The sequence below is a fragment of the Rhinatrema bivittatum genome, chromosome 10 (genome assembly GCF_901001135.1).
Source record: "Rhinatrema bivittatum chromosome 10, aRhiBiv1.1, whole genome shotgun sequence".
In the NCBI taxonomy this organism is placed as follows: domain Eukaryota; kingdom Metazoa; phylum Chordata; class Amphibia; order Gymnophiona; family Rhinatrematidae; genus Rhinatrema; species Rhinatrema bivittatum.
In genome coordinates, this window is record NC_042624.1 from 42,346,738 (window position 1) to 42,367,402 (window position 20,665).

General features: G+C 43.6%; 1 protein-coding gene across 1 annotated transcript in view; it reads left to right on the forward strand.

Moving 5' to 3' along the window:
* Positions 1-20,665, forward strand: part of AGL (amylo-alpha-1, 6-glucosidase, 4-alpha-glucanotransferase) — a 112,996-nt gene that overhangs the window by 49,586 nt on the left and 42,745 nt on the right. Inside the window, exons 14-22 of the mRNA XM_029617465.1 lie at positions 615-778; positions 4,291-4,392; positions 6,423-6,578; positions 6,767-6,917; positions 7,246-7,370; positions 7,457-7,569; positions 7,687-7,821; positions 8,017-8,147; positions 11,840-11,976. Coding sequence (XP_029473325.1) covers positions 615-778; positions 4,291-4,392; positions 6,423-6,578; positions 6,767-6,917; positions 7,246-7,370; positions 7,457-7,569; positions 7,687-7,821; positions 8,017-8,147; positions 11,840-11,976 — 1,214 coding nt within the window. The remainder of the gene's footprint in view (positions 1-614; positions 779-4,290; positions 4,393-6,422; positions 6,579-6,766; positions 6,918-7,245; positions 7,371-7,456; positions 7,570-7,686; positions 7,822-8,016; positions 8,148-11,839; positions 11,977-20,665) is intronic.

A 20,665-nucleotide genomic window follows, 5' to 3' on the forward strand; every position in this document is an offset into this window, starting at 1 on the left:
ATAGAGCCAAGACGCAACAATATCTTTAGGACTCTAGATGGTACTAGCGTGCTGAATGAAGATAAATGGTGTGTTTCCTCTGCTTCTGTGAGCACATTCTCCCTATCTACCAGTAGTGTAACCACATGCAAACTGGGAGGCTTTGGACAAGAGTATCTTTGTGTCAAGCGTGGGGAGATCGTGGAATCTTTTACAAACACCATATCATTCATTCTACTCCTTGAGAAGGAACTTGGAGGAGATTTTTGGAAGTTGTCACAGAGCTTAGGTCACCTTCTCCTCTTCCCCAATCCTTTTTTTTTTTTTTTTTTTTTAATCTGCAGAATACATTTTACCATTTGATAATGAAAAAAAAGTGGCCTATGAAGAATAGTACAGATCCATATTTGACTATTTTATTTATTTTTAACTTTTATATACCAAAATTCTTGCATTAAATGCAAATCATGCCGGTTTACAGTGAAGCAGGAAAAAATTCCTTAGTTGAATACAATGAAACAGCTTAGCGGCAACAACTTGAGTAATAATTTTGCACTGCATTCATTTTGTTCAAAAATGTATTATTTCCCATTTTTGGATATTAGTGTGTAAATTTAGCTTATTTTGCACTGCAGAGGCAATGAGTGCCTATAACAGTCATGAAGAGGGGCGACTGGTTTATCGCTTTGGAGGAGAACCTGTTGGCTCATTTGTTCAACCATGTTTGAGACCTTTGGTACCAGCCATTGCCCATGCACTGTTCATGGATGTCACTCACGACAATGAAAGTCCAATTCTGGTAAGAGCACAATCACGTCATTTATAAATAATTAGAAGTACTATCTTACCATAGATTGTATGAACGACTTATTGCTTATTTATATTGTTTCTAGCATGGTTTGGGATTCAAGAAATATAAAGTGCTGTATAAGAACATGGAATGTAAATAGTTTTAGCAAGAAAAAAATGGAGAATAAAAGATATTTCACTCAGAACCTCTGCACATAAAGAAAACTTTAGTGGGAGGAAATCTTCAAACAAATTTTAGATATCTGTAGGAAAAGAGAAATTTCCTTTCAGAAAAATTGTTAGGGTGTCTTGGATATTTTTTCCTCCAAGAAAAAAAGTTTCAAGAAAAATGTGTTTTTAAGGGGGAAAGGGTCATATACAGGTGCTTACATTTTGGACTCATGTAACTCCCCCTTTTTAATTGTATTTTATCAAACAATACTTCCTAAATATCATCTTGAGGCTGATATTCAAAGGCATTTATCCTGATAACTTTTGCGTTATCCAGATAAATGAGAGTGTTTGAAAATTGACACCACTTATTCGGATACTTTTTAAGTCTGTATCCGGATAAATGGGAAGTGTTTTATGGGTATGCCAGGGCACAGTTGAGTTAGCTGAGAAATGGCTGAGAGCAGGGTTAAATATTTAATCCCCCTACTGTGGGATGAGTTGTGAATAATGGCAAAAGATGACCTTATCACCATTCCCCCAGCATGGGGATTAAATCTGCCAATGAAATTAGCTCAGCAGGTCCAGTGCTCAGCACCTATAGCCACCAGACAGTAAGATGAGCTGGATGACAAAGCTATCTATCTCCTCACTTGAAAATTCCCCTGGATTGATTCCACACTGTCTTGTGTAAACGGTGAGATAGTATATTACATCATAGAACACACTGCACAGACGTATAAAAGCAATTACTTAATTTACTAATATTGTAAAATATGGTAAAAATCAACAAAGGCAAATGGTATCACAGTGACTATCAAAAGCAGATATCATTTGAATAATAAAAGATAAAGATTTTATACAAAGAAGATAAAGATTTATAGAGGATACCTCCCTCACAGTCCCTCTGTTGTGAGTCAGCATGTCTGCGAAAAAAAAATCAAGGGACACTAGCTTGGAGAAAGACCATGGGATAGCTAACAGCGCTTTCCCTCTGTAATCTGAAGAATACTGTTAATTACAATTAACTTTATACTGTCCTTTCCTGGCTCTAGTTCACATTTTGCAAAGCCAGTTCTAATTAGAACTTAAAATTTCAGCAGGATTTATGCCCTAAGTAGGAGGCACCCTGTAACAGCATAGTTCCAGACAGTTCAAACACTGAATTTTATCAGTCAGAAAAATAGATGTTCTTATCTCAACTTGCTAGTACTAGGCAGACTAAAAACAAAAAAGAGGCAAGACAGCATTTATAGTACTGCACCTAATGATTCTATACTAAGCTGTGCAATATATATTGATCTCCATTTATTTATTGGTGATTTCTTTATTCCACTATCCCAACTGCATATATGCAAATTTATCTCATGCATATTCATTATGGATACTAAAAGCCTGACTGGCAGTAGAGGCCACAAGACCAAAGGGAGGGGTGATGTCAAGCTTGCATGGCACCCGGGCAGACTGGATGGTAGCATGAGCCAAATAGCCCTTATCTATTGATAGCTACTGTTACATAAGCAGTGTAAACTAATTGGCTGCAGTGCGCTTCATACGGCTTCTCTGTGGAGTACCAAATTTCAGGGAGCAGCTCAGAGAATGAGAAAAATATCAGGTTACAGGTCCATGTTTTTAAATGATGCTGGCTGGCTGATTGTTGCTTCTTATTAAGATGGGTTAATATTGCACATTAATCGAAGGTGTTCCTTTTTTTTAAAGGCATACCAACTGCAGAGTGATTATCTTTTAGGTCTGGTTTATACAGTTTATTGTAGCTTATTCTTTTATGCAAAGTTAATTCTCTTCGTCACTTAATGTTCAGAAGTTTTATTTCTCTTTCTTAGGTGCATTAATTGAAATTAGAGATGGATATTCGGATTAGACTAGCATAGGAAAGCTGTTGCTTTGATTCCAACAGTAAGAGCTTGAAAATAATCTTCAAAGGGATTTTCGGGGGTGAAACGGTTCTTTTCCTGTAGAAATGGCCCATTTGTAAAAGTGCTTCCCCCACCATGTGCACAGATGTGTGCGCCTGCATCCTGTGTGCACGTTGGCTTCCCTGCGTTCCTAAGGTGGGGCTGGACTAATGCGCATATTTTTACATTTTCAAATAAAATCTGCACACAAATGAGCCAGTGTAATTGTGTGTGGGTGGTTTTCCTGGGCTAATTTCCAAAAAAGAACTTATGCGCATACTTTTCCCTTTTGAAAGCATATTTGCCAGGTGCAGGCTATTACAAAATTACCCTCAAAATGTCTGAGAACTTGAAATTTGTTATAAATAATCATATTTATAATTACATTTAAAAAAGCAGTAGAATGATTTACCCACAGAAATGGACTTTTGGAAAGTTGCCTGCCTAATTATGCGGGTAAAAAGAAGTCCGCAGGGCCATTCTGTGTGTGAAGAGGCATTTGGAGTTATGTGCATAGTGTTGAATTTTCCAAAGGATTTGCATAATTCTTCTCGGAAACATTACATGCACATATGTTAGCAAGTGTAAATGCATGCAGGTTGTTTTCTGGAGATAATATGCAAAGGGAAAATTTCTCTTTGAAACATCGGTTTAAAGTCTGAGTGAAAAGCACCCGCGGGCTTTGCACCAGTGTGAGCAGTTCCAAAGTTACCCCCATATCAGGTCATTTTGTAGCAGCCCGCCTAAATTTTCAATCAGTTAGGTGGGAAGGTTACACCAGTTTTCAAAGGAAAAGTGCACACGTACAAAATAATCCTACCAGTAGCACCCACATGCAGGATGCTAGAGAGCCCTGGGGAGGAGCAAACTGTCATGGTATATGTGCACACCAGCAGCATAGGGAGGTGCAGGAGGTTCTGGAAGCCAAATTTAGGCTTTCAGGTTGGAAATTGCTATCCTTGAGGTTCTGTATTTCATTCTCAAAAATGTTCCCTAGTGCACCTTTGATCTGACTCAGCATGCCATCTCTTGTGTTTTAATTACAACTTCTAATTTGTGCCCAGGAGTTTTCTGAGAAGATACATGTACAGGCTTTTTGAGAATGGAAAAGTTTGTAAGTGCAAAGCCCTTCTCAACCCAGCACCTGGGAATGCCTCTGTTCAGTGTGGATAAACTTGTGTGCATACAGGCTTACACGGATTCCATTTTTGTAATTTTATGTACATGTCAGCGGGGCAGTGTTCAGAAGGGTTAAAATTCTGTATTACCCTCAGTGGCCCTGTTTGAAAATTACCCTCCCTATGTACATGTACAGGCTTTGGATTTTTTTTCTGTGAGTGGTGATTAATGATCTGGAGGTCTTCGATGCTGTTCTCTGTTTGTGAAACCCTGAGGATATAACCTAGAACCTGTTCTTGTTTCTCCCTCCCCCCAGCATCGTTCTGCCTATGATTCGCTTCCCAGTTCAGCCATTGTTTCTATGGCTTGCTGCGCCACCGGAAGCACCAGGGGCTATGACGAGTTGGTGCCTCATCAGGTTGGTCCCCAAGGACTTTTCAGTGTCTGTCCGTGCTTGGCATGACGTTATGGTTTGTCATTTAATTTTATGGTTACTTCTTCCAGTTTTACTATTACATAATTAGGTACTTAACCTGCCTTAGGAAGGTCTGTTATTATTTGCAAAGAGAGATCTCAGCAGGAAGTTGTAGACTTTAGTGACTAAAAGTAATATCATAACATCATACCTCGCCTTTAAAATTTAAAAAAAGGCCCTGGATATCTCAGGAAAGCCAGATTAGGTCCTTAAACCCAGGTGTTTAGGCTGACTGCATTTCAGATTCATGTAGTATGTCGGCAACTTCATTATAACAAGCGTAACTCTCGGATATCCCTTCTCAGATATGCACAATTGCTTTTCTGGCATCACCCAAATCTGGCATGGGGCGGTGGCAGTGCACTGAGCATGATCGTGCTGTGGTGTCTGCTAGCCTAGCACTGAAGGCAAGAAGGTAAAAATGGTTCCCACACTCCAGCCCAACTCCATAGTGAGCGGCGATAAAAGAATATCTGCTGCTTTGAAAGCCAACAAAACCAGTCGAGCCCATAATCAACTTGCAGAAGTATAATTTAGCATTTTATTTTTTTGTGGGTCAGTTTATACCTCCTTTCCAGACATCTGCTCAAGGCAGGGAACAGCATTGGTCAACACATTCAGTAACAGTAAAATACAATATACTACCATAAATATCATAGAGTATAACAAATACAACTGTAAAATACATATAAATAACACTACTAGCTAAACACTGTTATCTAAAGGGCATTTTGTTCCTATATGTCACGTTCTACTTCCCATTGCTAGTCCTCCCTTAGTTTCAGGTGCCAAGAAACTCGCAGCAAGGTCTTGGCACCTGAAACTCCCTTGTGAACTTAGGGAAGGAAGCGGTTACCTACCATTCAGGAGAAAGATAACAGGACTGCTGTTGATGCAAGCATTTGGTCCTGATTGATATACATATGGGTGATTAAGGAGTTTTGGGTAAGAAATGTTTAACTATGGTTCAGAAATGTTGTTATTGCTCTTTGTATGTATTCATTTGATTATTATGTAGGTTTACTTGTAATCTGCTTCAGACATTGCAGAAGATAAATAAAACATTCTGTGGTTTGTATGCTGGGTAATAGTAAGATATCCTGGGTACAGCCTTCCTTTAGAAATGGGCAGTAAGAATAGACTGATATGGAGTACAGCTTCTGCTAGGTGTGTTGCTAAAGAGAGTCCCGCAGATGATGTTGGTGTTCTGTGCCGGTGCAGTCATGTTCCTGACTGCGGTCTCAAGCAGGAGTAACTGTATTTATTTATAGTTCTTTTTTTTTTTGACCGACATTCGTAGGAACATCACATCGGTTTACAAGGAACATGAAAAGCAGCTTAACTAAGGCTTTACAAAGAACTGAGTTTAAACCATGCAAGAACAGAAATTATATAACAATACTAAATGCATCAAATATTGTAACCAAAAATTACATGAAATATGTATAATACAAAATAAATAGGTATTGTAAGATTAATACCAAAGTGTGTATTTAGGTATATAATATAGAGAAAGATATTTCACGAGCGGGGAAGAGACCAAGGAGATATAGGGTAGAGGTGGGGTAGAGATGCGGGAGATGTAATGTGGGGGTGGTAGGAGAGAGTGTAAGGGGTATGACAGGGAGAGTGTAATGGTGTATGCCAAGGGAGAGCGTATCATGTTTGGGTCTGAGGGCTGCCAGAGGTGAATAAGTGTGTTTGCGAGAATAGGTGTGGGTGGAGTGGAGGTGACGCTCCCGGCATGCTTCCAATAGTTCCTTGTCTGTATTGAAAAAAAAATTTATTTTTTTTTGGTCACAACTCTCCATGATCTCAGCTAGGACGAGAGTTGCTCTTTGGGTTTAGACCACCAGAGGTCAAAAAATGTGCATGGAGGAGGGTGTGGTTTTTTGTTTTGTTTTTTTAAATAAAGTTTGCTTGGCAATGTCTTTTATTTTCCTAACAAATCTTACCATTTTTCTTTTGTTCAGATTTCCGTAGTTTCCGAAGAGAGGTTTTATACCAAATGGAATCCTAAAGCAACGCCAGGAAGTCCCGGGGAAGTTAACCTCCAGAGTGGAATTATAGCAGGAAAGCAGGCCATAAACCGACTGCACCAAGAGCTGGGGGCAAAAGGCTTTATCCAGGTAAAGACTGCGGAGCCACCGAGGTAAAACAAAACCAGTACTCTACGCCTTTCTGCAGCAGGATGCTATGGGATCCTTCGGAAGGAAGAAGTCTGCCCGCCAGTCCTACTTTGAGGTGATCAGGCCTTGCAGGCACCCCTTCCCCCTCTCCTCCCTCCACCACATGATTTTCTGTTTGCATTACTCAGGTCTACGTGGATCAGGTGGATGAGGACATAGTGGCAGTGACCAGACATTGCCCCCACACGCACCAGTCTGTCGTGGCGGTCTCCCGAACTGCTTTCCGGGATCCCAAAACCTCCTTTTACAGCAAGGAGGTTCCTCAAATGTACATCCCAGGTATTTCAGTATTGTTTGTCTAGACCTTCTTGGATTTGTACATTTAACAAATGCTCATATTTGTCCTGTTCACTTAAACCTTGCAGTGTAATTCAGACAAAATTCAAATTAAACTGAGGGGGCCTATGTCTTGAGCATTTACATGATCACACACTATGGGAAAAACCCTTAGGCACATCAGGCCCTAAATGTGAAGCTGCTTTAAGATAAAATAGTATTTTGTTATAAGGGTGGTATTCCATTTTTTGTTTATGGTGACATGGAAAACCCCAAACTTTAATTGATGGAAGTGATGTAATTCTTACAATATAAATATGACCTCATGTAGGCAAAATTGAGGAGGTCGTGTTAGAGGCCAGAACTATGGAGAGAAAAGCCACGCCCTACGGAAAAGATGCGAGCTATATCAATGGATTGCCAGAGTACACCGTGGAGATCAGGGAACACATCCAGGTAACGAACGGGGAGTTTTCTCTTCTAAAGTCTCTGAAAACTCCGAGAGAAGTTTCTTCATGGGTCTAAATGTTTTCTCTTGCAAGCTGACAGAGAGCAAAATTGTGAAGCAGGTGGGAATTGCCACCAAAGGCCCGAATGAGTATGTCCAGGAAATAGAATTTGAAAACCTGACGCCAGGAAGCGTGATTATATTCAGGTACACACATTTTGGCTTCCTGCTGTAGAATGTTCATCAGGGTTGTCTTTCCAAAAAAAACACTTTTTTTTTTTTTTTTTTTTAATTTTAAATCCCTGTTTGCATTCCCATTCGCAGAGTTAGTCTTGACCCGAAGGCGCAGGAGGCAGTGGGAATACTCCGTAGCCACCTGATCCAGTTCACCCCTCATTTTACATCCGGCAGTCTACCCGACGACAATGCATTCCCCATCCTGAAAACACCTTTTGCTTCGTAAGTAAGGATTGCAGTTGTCTAAATAAAAAAAAGAAAAAAAAAGACAAACCCTCTTCCCCTTTCCCAGTTTACAATTAACTAAGTAGGTGAATAAGTCAAAGGTAAATTAACCAGGTCATTGACTATGCTTAAGTATTTGACAGTAAATGTTTGTAACTCTATTGAGTTTTGTATTCTAATTTCCTTCCCCAGGATTGTATCTAAGCTGACTTTAGCTGACCTGAATCAGGTTCTGTATCGCTGCGATGCTGAGGAACAGGAGGATGGTGGAGGATCTTACAACATACCAAACTGGACGCCTCTTAAGTATGCGGGTCTTCAAGGTCAGAGGGCCTAGGCAGCCTTTCCTTAACTCATCTGGCCGCTCAACTTTTCAGTGAAGCCGTTTAATTTGGATTATTGTGATCGGGTCAGAAGCTAATGGGACTTTGGAGCCAGAACCCATGTTATTGCGTCACTAGGGCGAGGGTAGGCAATTCCAGTCCTCGAGGGCCGCAAACCAGCTGGGGGTTTCAGGATATCCCTGATGAGGGAGAGCTGCATGCACACTGCCTCAGTTGTGTGCAAATCTATTTCATGTATATCCTGAAACCCCGATCGGTTTGCAGCCCTTGAGGACTGGAGTTTTCCTTCCCTGCACTAGGGTCAGATTGTAAGAGATTGCATGGGTTTGGCCATTCTTTTTGATAGTTTTTACCTGGCTGTACCTTGCTGTGTCGAGATTCTGCTGCTGTAGTTGAAACAGGGTAAAATCAGTACAAAACTGACAGCATTGTCTGAACAAAATCCACTGCTTTTCTGGTGGTTTGGGGCTACCATACAACAATGGCACAAAAGTCCAGGCCCAGATTTAAACATGGACAGTGTAGGGAATTGCCTTTAGCACCAAATCCTTGTAGCCCACCGCTGCCACGCCTAAATTAGAGCCTGCAGCCACACTACTAGTGGCACCTGAAGATGATGAAAAATCAGCACAGGGTCCGGCATTACGCGAGGGCTGTTGAGGACCCCCACGCTAATTTTTCATCATCTTCAGGCAGCGACTTGGAGGTGAGGAGGGAGGGGGAAGGGGATCTGGGCAGGTGGGATGATCTCCACTGCCTATGGGGGCATGTTTCTGTGATCTGATCAGCAGCTGGAGCTTCCCTATGGAGTCAGGCGGGATGCGATACTTAGCATTACCCGTCAGAGCCTGGGCACCTGATCATGGCTGCAGGGCATACTGCCCTTTCGTAGACGTGCATAGAATTCCAGATATGTTGCATCATTTTGATCTTTGAGTGGAAGCTCTATTGTGGCGTTGTTTACTGGTGGACATGTTAGCATAGTAGGTGATGGCAGGTAAAGATTAATTGTCCTAGACATTTGAGAATCCTTGCTCTTGTCATCTGCCACAAATTCCTATTGCCCAAACCAACACCAGATTTCCTCGGGCCCAGGCAATGACACCCCCTCCCCCCCTTTTCTTTCCTTGTACCTGTTACCACCTGCCACCCAACCAGCCCTTAACTACTATGCTCTGTGTCTGTCCCAGTTCCAGCACGGCTTTGATTGGCACTGTCCCTGCCGGAAGGCCTCTCCCGGTAATCGTTTGCCCTTCCAACAAAAAAAAACAAAAAACCTCTTCTCATGCTGCCTCTATAACGTCTCATCAGACCTGAATGTCCCCCTGCATGGAAGCCTTTGCCCTACTCCACCCCAGCAAAGCCTGACGAACATTTGAAAGTTTCACCATGCCTTCCATTCTCCAGGGGGCACACCCTAAGCATCTTAACCCTCTCTCTGTCGGGTTTGTGTCTCCCCCACACTCCCCACCCGTCTGGGGTCAAAAAGGGGGAATTATCCCAGATTCCCTGTACCACATAAGAAACGCAGGAAATGGGGTAAGGCAGAGCTTTAGTGAGAAAAGGGCTAACTATAAAGACAATCGCAATATTGGGGTTGGTGGGCTTTAAAATCCAAAACTAGAGAATCTTTTAGCACAAAGGCAGGAGCTTGAATCTCTCTGGTCACTTCCCGCAGACCATTCAGCCGTGGTGTTACTGCAAACCTACCGGGCTGTCAGCACTTGCATGAATTAGTCTGAGCCAATCGCTGTTTAAATACTGACAAGCCCCTGCCCCAGACTGAATAAACCCCTCGCAGAACAGTGAATGGCCGAGTCACGCACTGTTGGCAAGGCCATGAGAAGGCGGGCACCCAAGGTACCAGAGCACCCTGCTGCCACTGTCAGTACAGTACAGTCGCAGAAGCTAGTAGCAAGCTTCTGCCTGGCCATTCCTGCACAGCCAGGTCTTTGGAAGGGGACTGGCTGGCTAACTGCGACGTTGGAGGGAGCCGCCCCTATCCCCTGGATTACCGGGGCACTGTTTTTCCAAGTGACGGTCCTGCAACCAGGCCTCTGCCCAAAATAAAGGATTTCACAGCACAAAATCAAGGATTCTAGTCTCTGTAGTCACTGTCCAATGCGTTCTTGTTGCTAATAGTAACAGAAAAAGAAGTCGTGCACATGATTAATAACACATTAATTAGGGGACAAGTTAAGCAGGGCATAAGTCTCACAAGGTGAAAAAATATCAGAATTTGATCTGAATTATCAGTCTGTTTTCACATGCCTGTTAAAAGGCTCAGCAGGGACGTTCTCAGCCCAGACACCCCCTTCTCTCCCAGCGAAGTGAGCCAGCAGCTGTGGGAAAACCTGTATTTCGGAGAAGGATTACAGGGATGAGTGCCGTTGGCTGCCTCTCCTGGGAGTTAATCCTTGGCTTTGGTGAGGGTGCATAGCGTTTAGAAATTTTCACACCACTCTTGCTGTGCTGCTTGAACAAAGTACGTCTTCCTTGATCATTCATTTGTCACGATTCTGGCTCCTGGTCCCACGCCTCTTTGTCTTCCTCCTGCTTCAGAATAAATGGGTTTGAATTCTGACGTATCACCTTGCAACACAGCCTCGCTTGCCTGTGAAAGAAGGGGGCGTCTGGATTAAGAATTATACCTGTTGAGCCGTCCGATGAACGCGTGAAAACAGATTATTGGTTATATTGGTGGTTCCCAGCCCTGTCCTCAAGACACGCTGAAGTGGTCTGGCTTTCAGGATATCAGTAATGCATGTGCTTTCGACGTTTGTTATGCCTGTGATCTGCCTAGAACTACTTTTGTGCTTTGGTGGAATGCACACGTTTAAACAAATAAATAAACATGAGAGAGATTAGCATAAGTTCTGTGTGCAGTTTCATGGTGGGTGTCCTAAAAACCTCCAATATATATACAAATCCGATATAAGCAATCTTAAAAGCATGCATCCTTATTTACAGCTGGATAAATACATTTTTATTTCCAGTCGGGTCGGTTTTCTATAAGGCTTCCTTTTGTGGTTGGTCCTGGAGTGTAAACTCCTGAAAGCTAGTCCGGAAACGTATAAAGTTAGCCCAGTGAAAAGGGCCAACGTTTACTGCCCTTTGTTTCCATGGGCACAAAATGGGAGAAGCAGCTCTGTAGTAACGCTCACAGTTCAGGTTAGTGGGGCCCCAAGGTATTAGAACAATTTCTCGTGCAGTGGAAAGAAAGCAGAAGCTATGTTGTTCTTCCTTTTGGTTTTGTTGGGCCATTGGAGGGGGTTAACTGCATTTTGTAGGCGCGCGTCCGAGCGCCGGGTGTAACAGGCACCTTCTGTTGTTCTTGGCCCAGCTCCACTGTGCTTTAGCCAGAATCGTACTCCTCCCTTTGTGGCTTTGAGGTTTGTTGCCCAGGTTGGACAGAGAGCATGTTTCCTACGAGGAAGCCTCCTTTTGCGTGTGGGTTAGCAGCCTACCTCAAGTTAGCGGCTGCCAAGCGCACCTAAATAGCGTATTGCAGTTAACGTCACGTGCCTACACTATTTTAAATGTTGGTTAAAGTTTCACAAAGCATGAAGATTATTGGCAGCACTGGCTGGCCGGTAATTTTATTCATCTGTAGACAAAATCCTATAAAGAGAATCCGTTTGTGAGACATTTTTATCATTGTCCGTCCTCAGGATTAATGTCTGTAATGGTGGACATCAGACCAAAGAATGACTTGGGCCATCCTTTTTGTGATAACTTGAGGTCTGGAGACTGGATGATCGACTATGTCAGTAACCGCCTCATTTCACGCTCCGGAGCTTGTGCAGAGGTAAGTGGAATAGGAAGCATTTACCGGTACGTTTCTTACTTAGTAGGACGTTTTCTGAACAGGACTGGCAGGTGGTGCGCTAGCATCTTTACCCCTTTTATGCTAAGCAGTAAACCAACTTGGAAGCAGACTCATAGGTGAATTGGTGCAGCTGTTCATAAATCTCTGAGGTTTGCTAACTAGCTTTAATTTTGCAAGGCAGGTCAGTTCAGTCTCAGTTTGTAGATCACATTTCCCTAGGAAAAGCTGGGAAAACAAATCCATGCATTCAGCACATTAAAACCAGGGCTGCATGGGCCTGTCTCAAAAACAAAGTGGATCCAGTCGGTATCCTTAATAAAAGAACATAATTGCACAGGTAATAACAAGACAGTCTGTGAGTTCACTGCCCAAGGGCCACCCTCACCCATCTGCTTTAGAGCAGGAAGCAGCAAGTGGAGCAGCTGCTGTTCTGGTGGCCTACAGCTTCGGTAACTCAGTGCTTCTTCACCTTTCATCGCTGCTGTACCCATTTTGAGAGTCTGAGATGTCCCGTGCACCCACAGTGTTGCCAAAAATGTAAAATTTACAGAAAAAAATGCCATATTCATGTTTCACTATGCTATTTGGGCCTATTTTCTGTTGTTTAACCACTATGTAGCGAGCATACACAACACTCCCGAATTCACTCGCACACTGGCAGGAAGTGGTGGAGCTGGCAGTCCTACGGTAGCTGGAGGCACATTTCTTGCAGTGCTTTAGTTCGCTCTCCAAAAAACACTGGTGGGAATTGAAGATTGGGGGAGAAATGGAGGAAGCTACAAGTGAGGGTTGGGGGGGGGTCAGTTTTAACTTTCCACTTTTGTGCAAAATCCGCACCTGCTTTCTTTCGGAAACTTGCAGTGGGTATTTTTGCCACCCGCTTTGTGGGCAGGTAGATATGTTCATGCAAAAATAACACACATAGATTTGAAAACACAATCTACGTGTGTTATTGTCCAATCCCCCCCCCCCCCCCAACCTCAGAATACCATCTAAACATCTACATTTTGTGGAGCACTGCGCAATACTTCTAGCTGCATCAAGGGAAGGCAATTTTCAAAAGGACCTATGCAGGAAAACAGTGTTTTTCCACATGGAAGTGTCCATATACAAAAGTGCCATCTCTCCCAGCCCCCTGCCTATGTGTGGGTTAACGTACATATGTCATGTTCGCATGCCAGTTTTTATGGACTGAGCAGAGGCATTCTGGGGATTCAGGTAGGATTGCCAACTTTTCCGTAGGCCAGGACTGGACATTAGAGGGGTGGGGGTGGGGAATGGTACCCCCTCATTTGCATAAATTTTAGATCCTGCCAGTGAACTGCCTACACAGTGCATCTATGTATCTACAGAACCACTGGGAGCTGAGGGCTGGGCTGTGCACCACCTCCTCTCCCTAAGCTGACCAATCACAGCATGGGAAAGGAGGCAAGGATACAGCACAGCTCTCCTCCGATTGGCTCTGACCTGCCTTTCTCTTCCTCTAACTAAGAGGGAAAGGAGGATCCACCTGCAGAACTGGACATTTAGCGTCCGGTTGGTACTTCTGACTGGACACTGTACAGAATGCCTGAAAACCTGGCTGTCCAGTCCAAAATTGGACAGTTGGAATCCCTAGATACAGCTGAGGAAGAGTTGGACATGCTCGTGTATTTTTGGATTGTAAAAAGAATTTGCATATGTTTCTGAATCATGTAGGTGGACTTATGTACGTATTTCCCCACTAATCTGCGCAGGCTGTTACAAAATTGCCCCCTGAATAGTGAAAGTCCTACATTCATCACCTCTGCAAGCACTACAATGTAATTTTTTTTTTTAATTCATGTTAAAATAAAAAGCTTACCTCAGACAGTACGGGGGCAGGGGAAGAAGGACAGTGAGGATCAGCATTGGGCTCCATCTACCCGACTCAGAGCAATTTCGCTGATGAATGAATTTAGTGGCTTAAGTGAAACAAGTTGTTGTTCTCATCCAGTCCTTAATATATTGTCATCTATATAGCAAAATCTTCCATTTTAACTGCCATCCTCGTAGACAGTTACAATGGTAAAACTGAAGGCTAAAGGGGATTGGGAAAGGCACTGTGTTGTCAAGCCAGAGGTGCTTTTTTTTTTTTTTTTTTTAAACAGGATTGAAGCTTTTTATGAGCTACAAAATAAGACTATAATTTGATGATCAGTATCCTCAATTTAATCCCACCCAGAACCAAACAACTTTTAAATTCTTCTTGGTCATGGTGTTGCTTTCTTAACTCTGTGCCTCTTCAGGCCAATGCAGTATTGGCGCTCTTAAACGGGTGCTCATGATTGAATGCCCACTCCCTTAACATGCACTGATCCACCTCTCCGGGGCGCCCAATACAAATTGCAAATGGACTGCCATTGTAAAAAGGAGGTGCTGGGAGAAACTGTGCGCCCCTAGTGCCGCCTCAGCAGTGAGTGCCCAGGAGAGGTGGCTGTTGTGTTAGGAAAATGGTCGCTCAATTAATGAGCATCTCTTTTCTTAATCTGACCATTGGCACTCTTTTATTTTTTTTTATTTTTGGGGGGGGGAGATCCAAGATGGCGTTTTGGTGAGACAGCTGTGAGCGCCTTTCCTTACCGCTTGTTCCTTTTGCCTGCAATGCCGCATTCAGCCCGCAAATGTAGGGCTGGAGAGCGTTTGGCCTCGGAAGCTCTCTCTGCCCTTCCTGTGGTGGGACCTATGGACGCTCACGTCCGCCGTGATGCAGGAACTCCAGTAATGAGCTCGCTGGCCGCGGTTCAGGGGGGAAGAAGAGTCCGAACAAGGCTTTGAGCTACTAACATCATTATCACCGGAGGAGAGGTCTCCTCCCGTTAATCCTACTGAAAGACGCACCTACCAGCCGCAAAGAGAACCAGAGGTGCTGGAGATGAGTGCCTCTGAGAAGTCTCAGCCAGAGCCCGCGTTGTTGGAGGAAGGAGTCTCAGCCCTTCAACAGATCTATGGGGGAGCGGGAGAAGTTCAAGCTGGAGCCGCCCTGCAGCAGACGGATGAGAGCCCAGCTGAGCATTTACTTTTTCGGTATCTAGAACTGGTAAGACCCCATTTCATTTACCTTAGAATTGATTTGGGAGGCGATCCAAGTGTTGAATTCAAATATTACCACTCAAGTAACCACTATAACAAATACAGTTAAAGATTTGGACACTCGTTTAAAATTAGTTGAACAAGAAGCAGGAGAATGTAAAGAGCAGCTTCAAACTTTTAAAACCAATATGGAGAGTTCTACAAATACTCAACAAGCACTGATATAAGAAAATCAAATACTTCAATCCAAATTAGAGAATATGGAGAATCAAATGCGACCAAAAAACTTGCAGTGCATCAACTTTCCGAAACTTCCTTATGTTTCACCTAAAGATATTTGGAGAAGGTATATTATTGAAGTGTTAAAAATCCCAGAGGCTACGCTCCCAATAATATCTAAGGTATATTTTAAATACCTCCACTGAAGAAAAGTTCAGTGGATACCTGCAATCTCCACATATTAATACCTAGTGAATCGCCTAAGTTGGACATTTCAGCAGTCTTGGAACAGCCTGATGAGAATTTGGCAATATCCTCAACTTTGGTTGTCACCTTCTTATTAGAGACTGACCGGGAATGGGTATTTAAAAAATACTTCGCATGTCGTACAGAGCTGTTTTTGAATCACAAGATTCAAATTTTTCCTGATTTATCTAGACAAACTCAGAGGAGAAGACAACAGTTTCTTTTGTTAAAGCCTAAAGTAATTGAACTAGGTTCATTATTTTTCTTAAAATTCCCATGTAAATGTCTGATTAAACATCAGGGGGTTTCTTACCTGTTCTATCAACCTTCCCAATTAATATCATTTCTTTTGGATAAAGTAGGATTTCAGTTCAGCTCTTCTCCAACTGCTGGACAGGAAGCTCCTTAAGCAGTAACTAGACCTCTCATAGAATTATACTGTATCTATTAAAGCCAAATTTTCTTCTATGTTAACGTGATTTCTTAGGGATGTGTAAATCTTGGATCCCATATAGTGGGCTTGCTTGACATGTATTGTAACATATGTTTTTTCTTTTTTAATTATGATACCATAGTGATGTGGAAGATTTTTTTCATTATTTGAAAGTGTTGCAAAATACATGTATTACCTTTCAAGTTATTACTTGATAAAATATTGTAAAATGAATAAAAAAAAATACATATTTTTTTTTGGGACATTCTAATTTTTTAGTTCCTCCAACTTAATATCGCACTTTTTGCATCGGGGGGAATAAATAAAAGCCTCATCAACATGCATTTTCATGTGATGCACGCGATTGGATGCACGCTTTGTTTTTCTAATTTTCATAATTCAAAGCAAGTATTAACTTACAGAAAAAAGAAATACAATACGTTTACATCTTTTAACCATTTACACACTGCTGAAACATTCCCCTTCAGAAAAGAAAATTTACATATTGCATTTCACCATAAAGAAGAAACATTAGGGTGCAGCCAGGAACAGAAATTAAAGGAAGTGTCAAAGATATTTATATATAGTTTGCATGTATTAAGCTTAACGTAGCTAAAGGTACAACAATTTCTTTGTTCCAAGTCTAAGGCTGAACTATGGAGGGAACTATTACCCTCCTTGCATTGAGAAAGGATTTCAACTGTTCAGGATATTGGAAAGAGAATATATCCTTAACGGATTTTACGATACACTTACATGGGTATTTTAAAACATAAGAAAAACCCATTGCTATTACTTGAGATCTCATTGCAAGGAATTCTCGTTTCCTGTTTTGTGTAACAGGTGCATAATCAGGAAATACTCATATTTGTAACCCACGAAACTGATTTTGTATATTCTTAAAGTACCGTTTCATTATTTCTGTAAGATCTTTTTCAGAAATAAAAGAAACCATTAAAGTAGCAGTTTCATAGTATTCCATGGCTGAATCTTCTAGAAATCTAGTTAGATTCCCTTCAGTTGCATTTACTTGCAAGAAATTCCTATCTTTATTTTTCACCATCGGAAGAAAATATAATTTATTGACTCAAAATTTCCACAAAATATTTTTTTAATGTAGTATAAGGAAGTTCTCCAACTATTTTTGGAAAATTTAAGAATCTTAAATTTAAATGTCTGGAATAATTTTCCAAAAATTCCAGCCTCCTTGAAACCATATTAATGTCCTTTATTATCTTCACATTGCAGTCCTGGGTATTCTTTATCTTGACCTCAATTGTTCCCAATCTTGGTTTTATTTCTTGTAGTTGATTTTCACATACCCCCAATTTCTGTTCAACGATTTCCAAGTTATCCTGAAAGTTGCCTATCGAATTCACCAACGCCGCCATAATGTCCCAAATTGCATCTAAAGTTATTTTATCTGGCTTTAAGGGCATTTTAAAACGGGGTTTCAACAAAAACTCACCCATTTTTAACACCGGAGATATTCCGGCCAGTTGGTTCTCCCTCTCAGAAGCCATAGACATATCCCCCAGGATTTCAGTGTCCTCAATCCGAATCGGAGTTGAGACAGGGGGCACCGCCAAATTTTCTGCCCCTGATGTTCCTGAAGTTCCGGGGATCGCTGAGTCCTGTTCCGATGCTTCGGCTTCTTCCACCCTCGGGCCTCCCTGTGCCAAGCCCGCAAAGACGACGTCATCTGTCTGCGTCTCAGCTGCCTCCGGGTGGGAGGGGGAGAGTGCGATTTCGGGCCTCCGAGGAACTGGGGGGCTGAGAGTCACATCTCCAGGAGAGGCCATCGCTTCCTCGCTGGCGCCCTCAGCGGAGTACGCTCCCCCAATTTCAGGTACCTTAGCGGACGCGTAAGTTGTTATTAACCGCTGAGTAGCAATTTGCTCCGAATCCGAGGGATAGATTCGGAGCTTGCCCTTCCGTTTAGCAGGCATCTTAGTAGAAACAAAGTTTGCAGTGTCGGAGCTCAGCGTTTACACGTCTGCCTAAGCTGCCATCTTGTCCTGCTCTCTGGATGCACGCTTTGGACACACTAACCCCTGTTTTGCATCGGGGTTATGGATGTGCACCCAAAATGTGTATCTAGTCGCAGATTGAGCAGCAGCGCACGGTATTGCCTCGGCCTTCTTGTGTTTTGTTATAATTCGCTTTGAAAGTGGCTGAAAAGCAGAATATTAATCCAAATAAATAATAAAAAGTGTCTTGTCTGTCCATTGTGACTAGAATGTAAGCTCAAAGGCATTGGAACTGACTCTTCAGCGCTGCATACATCTGGCAGTGCTATACATATAATTAGTAATGATAATGGCCATTTTTCAGTAAAAGACAAGCAGTTACTAAGACAGTTGGAGGTGACATATTATTTGTTGGCACTCTATGTAGCATCGAAGACAGTCTCTCCACAAAGACCAGCAATAAAAATAGAATGGGCCAGATTTTAAAAAGTTCGCGCGGGCGTAGATTTGTGTGCGCAACCCGGCGCGCACATATCTACACCCGATTTTATAACATGCACGCGCAGCCGCGCACATGTTTATAAAATCCAGGGTCGGCGCGCAAGGGGGTGTACAATTTTGCAACTTGCGCACTCCGAGCCACACAGCCTTCCTCCATTCCCTCCGAGACCGCTCCCAAATCGGAGCAGTCTCAGAGGGAACTTTCCTTCCGCCCCTACCCCCCCTTACCTTTGTCCTATAAGTTGCGCCTGCCTCTGGGCAGGCGTAGATTGCGCGCGCCGGCCAATGGCCGGCCTGTGATCCCGGGCACAGCTGCAAAGTGCCTGGAGGCTCCAGCCCCGCCCCCAGACTGCCGCCCCTTTTTCAAAGCCCCAGGGCTTGCGCGCGTCGCTGAGCCTATGCAAAGTAGGCTCGGCACGCGCAGGAGCGGGTTTTCGGAGTTACATGCGTAATATAACTCCATGAAGTTAGCATGGGGCACATTTAAAACTAATCAGAGAAAGTTCTTTTTTACTCAACGCACAATTAAACTCTGGAATTTGTTGCCAGAGGATGTGGTTAGTGCAGTTAGTATAGCTGTGTTTAAGAAAGGATTGGATAAGTTCTTGGAGGAGAAGTCCATTACCTGCTATTAAGTTCACTTAGAGAATAGCCACTGCCATTAGCAACAGTAACATGGAATAGACTTAGTTTTTGGGTACTTGCCAGGTTCTTATGACCTGGATTGGCCACTGTTGGAAACAGGATGCTGGGCTTGATGGACCCTTGGTCTGACCCAGTATGGCATTTTCTTATGTTCTTATGTTCTTAACCCTTTGAAAATACGCCCCAATATATGTGAAGTTGGCATTTCCAGTTCCTATCTGGAATCAGCATATGCTTTTAACACATAATTTCAGTCCCTGCATTAACTTACACTGTAATAGCTTCTTGTGTTAGTTTATCCCGTTGCTTTTGCAATTTCCCTTGAAACAATGACCTGAAATACCTTACTCTGCAGGATAACTACCCCCCAGGCAGAGCTGGCACTAATAAGTTAATGGAATGAGGCAAAATATAATATGGTCTGACTGAAAACAGAAATGAGGGTCAAATGCAAAATTAAAATTCCCTGTACGTACCCGGATCAGTCCAGACACCTGGGTTGTGACTCCGCACCAGCAGATGGAGACAGAGCAAGATCTGTTGGGCTCTGCTACTTATAGCAAGGTGCCAGCAAACAGCCCCTCAGTCTTACTCTGTCTCCAGCAGATGGGGCAGGTACAACCACAGCCTCTGGGATCCCTGGGGACTAATTTGGTAGTTAATCAGGTTTTTCAGGGACGTTGTTGGTGAGGTTTAAAAAAGAAAAAGAAACTGTTTTGTTTTCTCCGCGCGCCGGCTCTCCGTTTTTGCTTCGCTGAGCGCCCGGTTGCTTGTTGGTTGCTGGGGTTTTCGGCTGCTGGGGGCTCCGGGCGGGAGGCAGATGCCGTGAGGGTCGGCTTGCCGCACGATGGCATTTGTTCTATCTGCGTCTCGGGCGGCGAGGGGCCATCCAAGGCCGGTCTCGGTCGGCGCGATCACCGCCGTGGGTCGGGTCGAGCGCGGAGGTCAGTGAGGAGCCGTTCCCGATTAGCGTGGGAACGGCGGCCATTTTAGAAACAGTACGGGAGGCCACGTGGGTGGCTGCTGGTGATGGCGCCCTGCCTCCCGCGCTTTCTCCACAGCAGAGGCCGTCTGGGGGGGGGGGCCCCCGGGGGGCACTGTGTCGCCTAGGTCGGAAGATAGTTTTGAGGATGCATCCTCTTTGTCGGATTCCTCTTTCTCGTCAGATTTCACACTTCTCCTTCACAAGGTACTAAAGCATAGGCTTTGTAAGTGGAAGGCAGGCAGGAAGTCAGCCTCTGGGGGACTGGAGAGACATTCACGGTCCCGGAAGAGGAAAGCCAGGGATGGGTCCGGAGGAGCTCGGACCCGACTAAGGAAAAGCGCCCTTTACGTGGTGCCCCTCAGGGCACGGACACCGACTCCAATCGCAGGATGAGGCGCGATCGCCCACAGGGCCCCTGGGGGGGGGGGCCAATGGGGCGGATGAGGAAGTGACAGCCCAGTCGGGTTCCAGTAAAGGCACTACAGCTGTGGATGGTGATGACCCGAAGGTGGTAAGGCTGTTTAGAAACGAGGAGCTGGGTCCACTTATTCCGGCCATTCTTCAGGAGCTGGGGGTGGACGCCCCCCCCAGTGGATTCCCGGCCGGGTGCCAAAATAG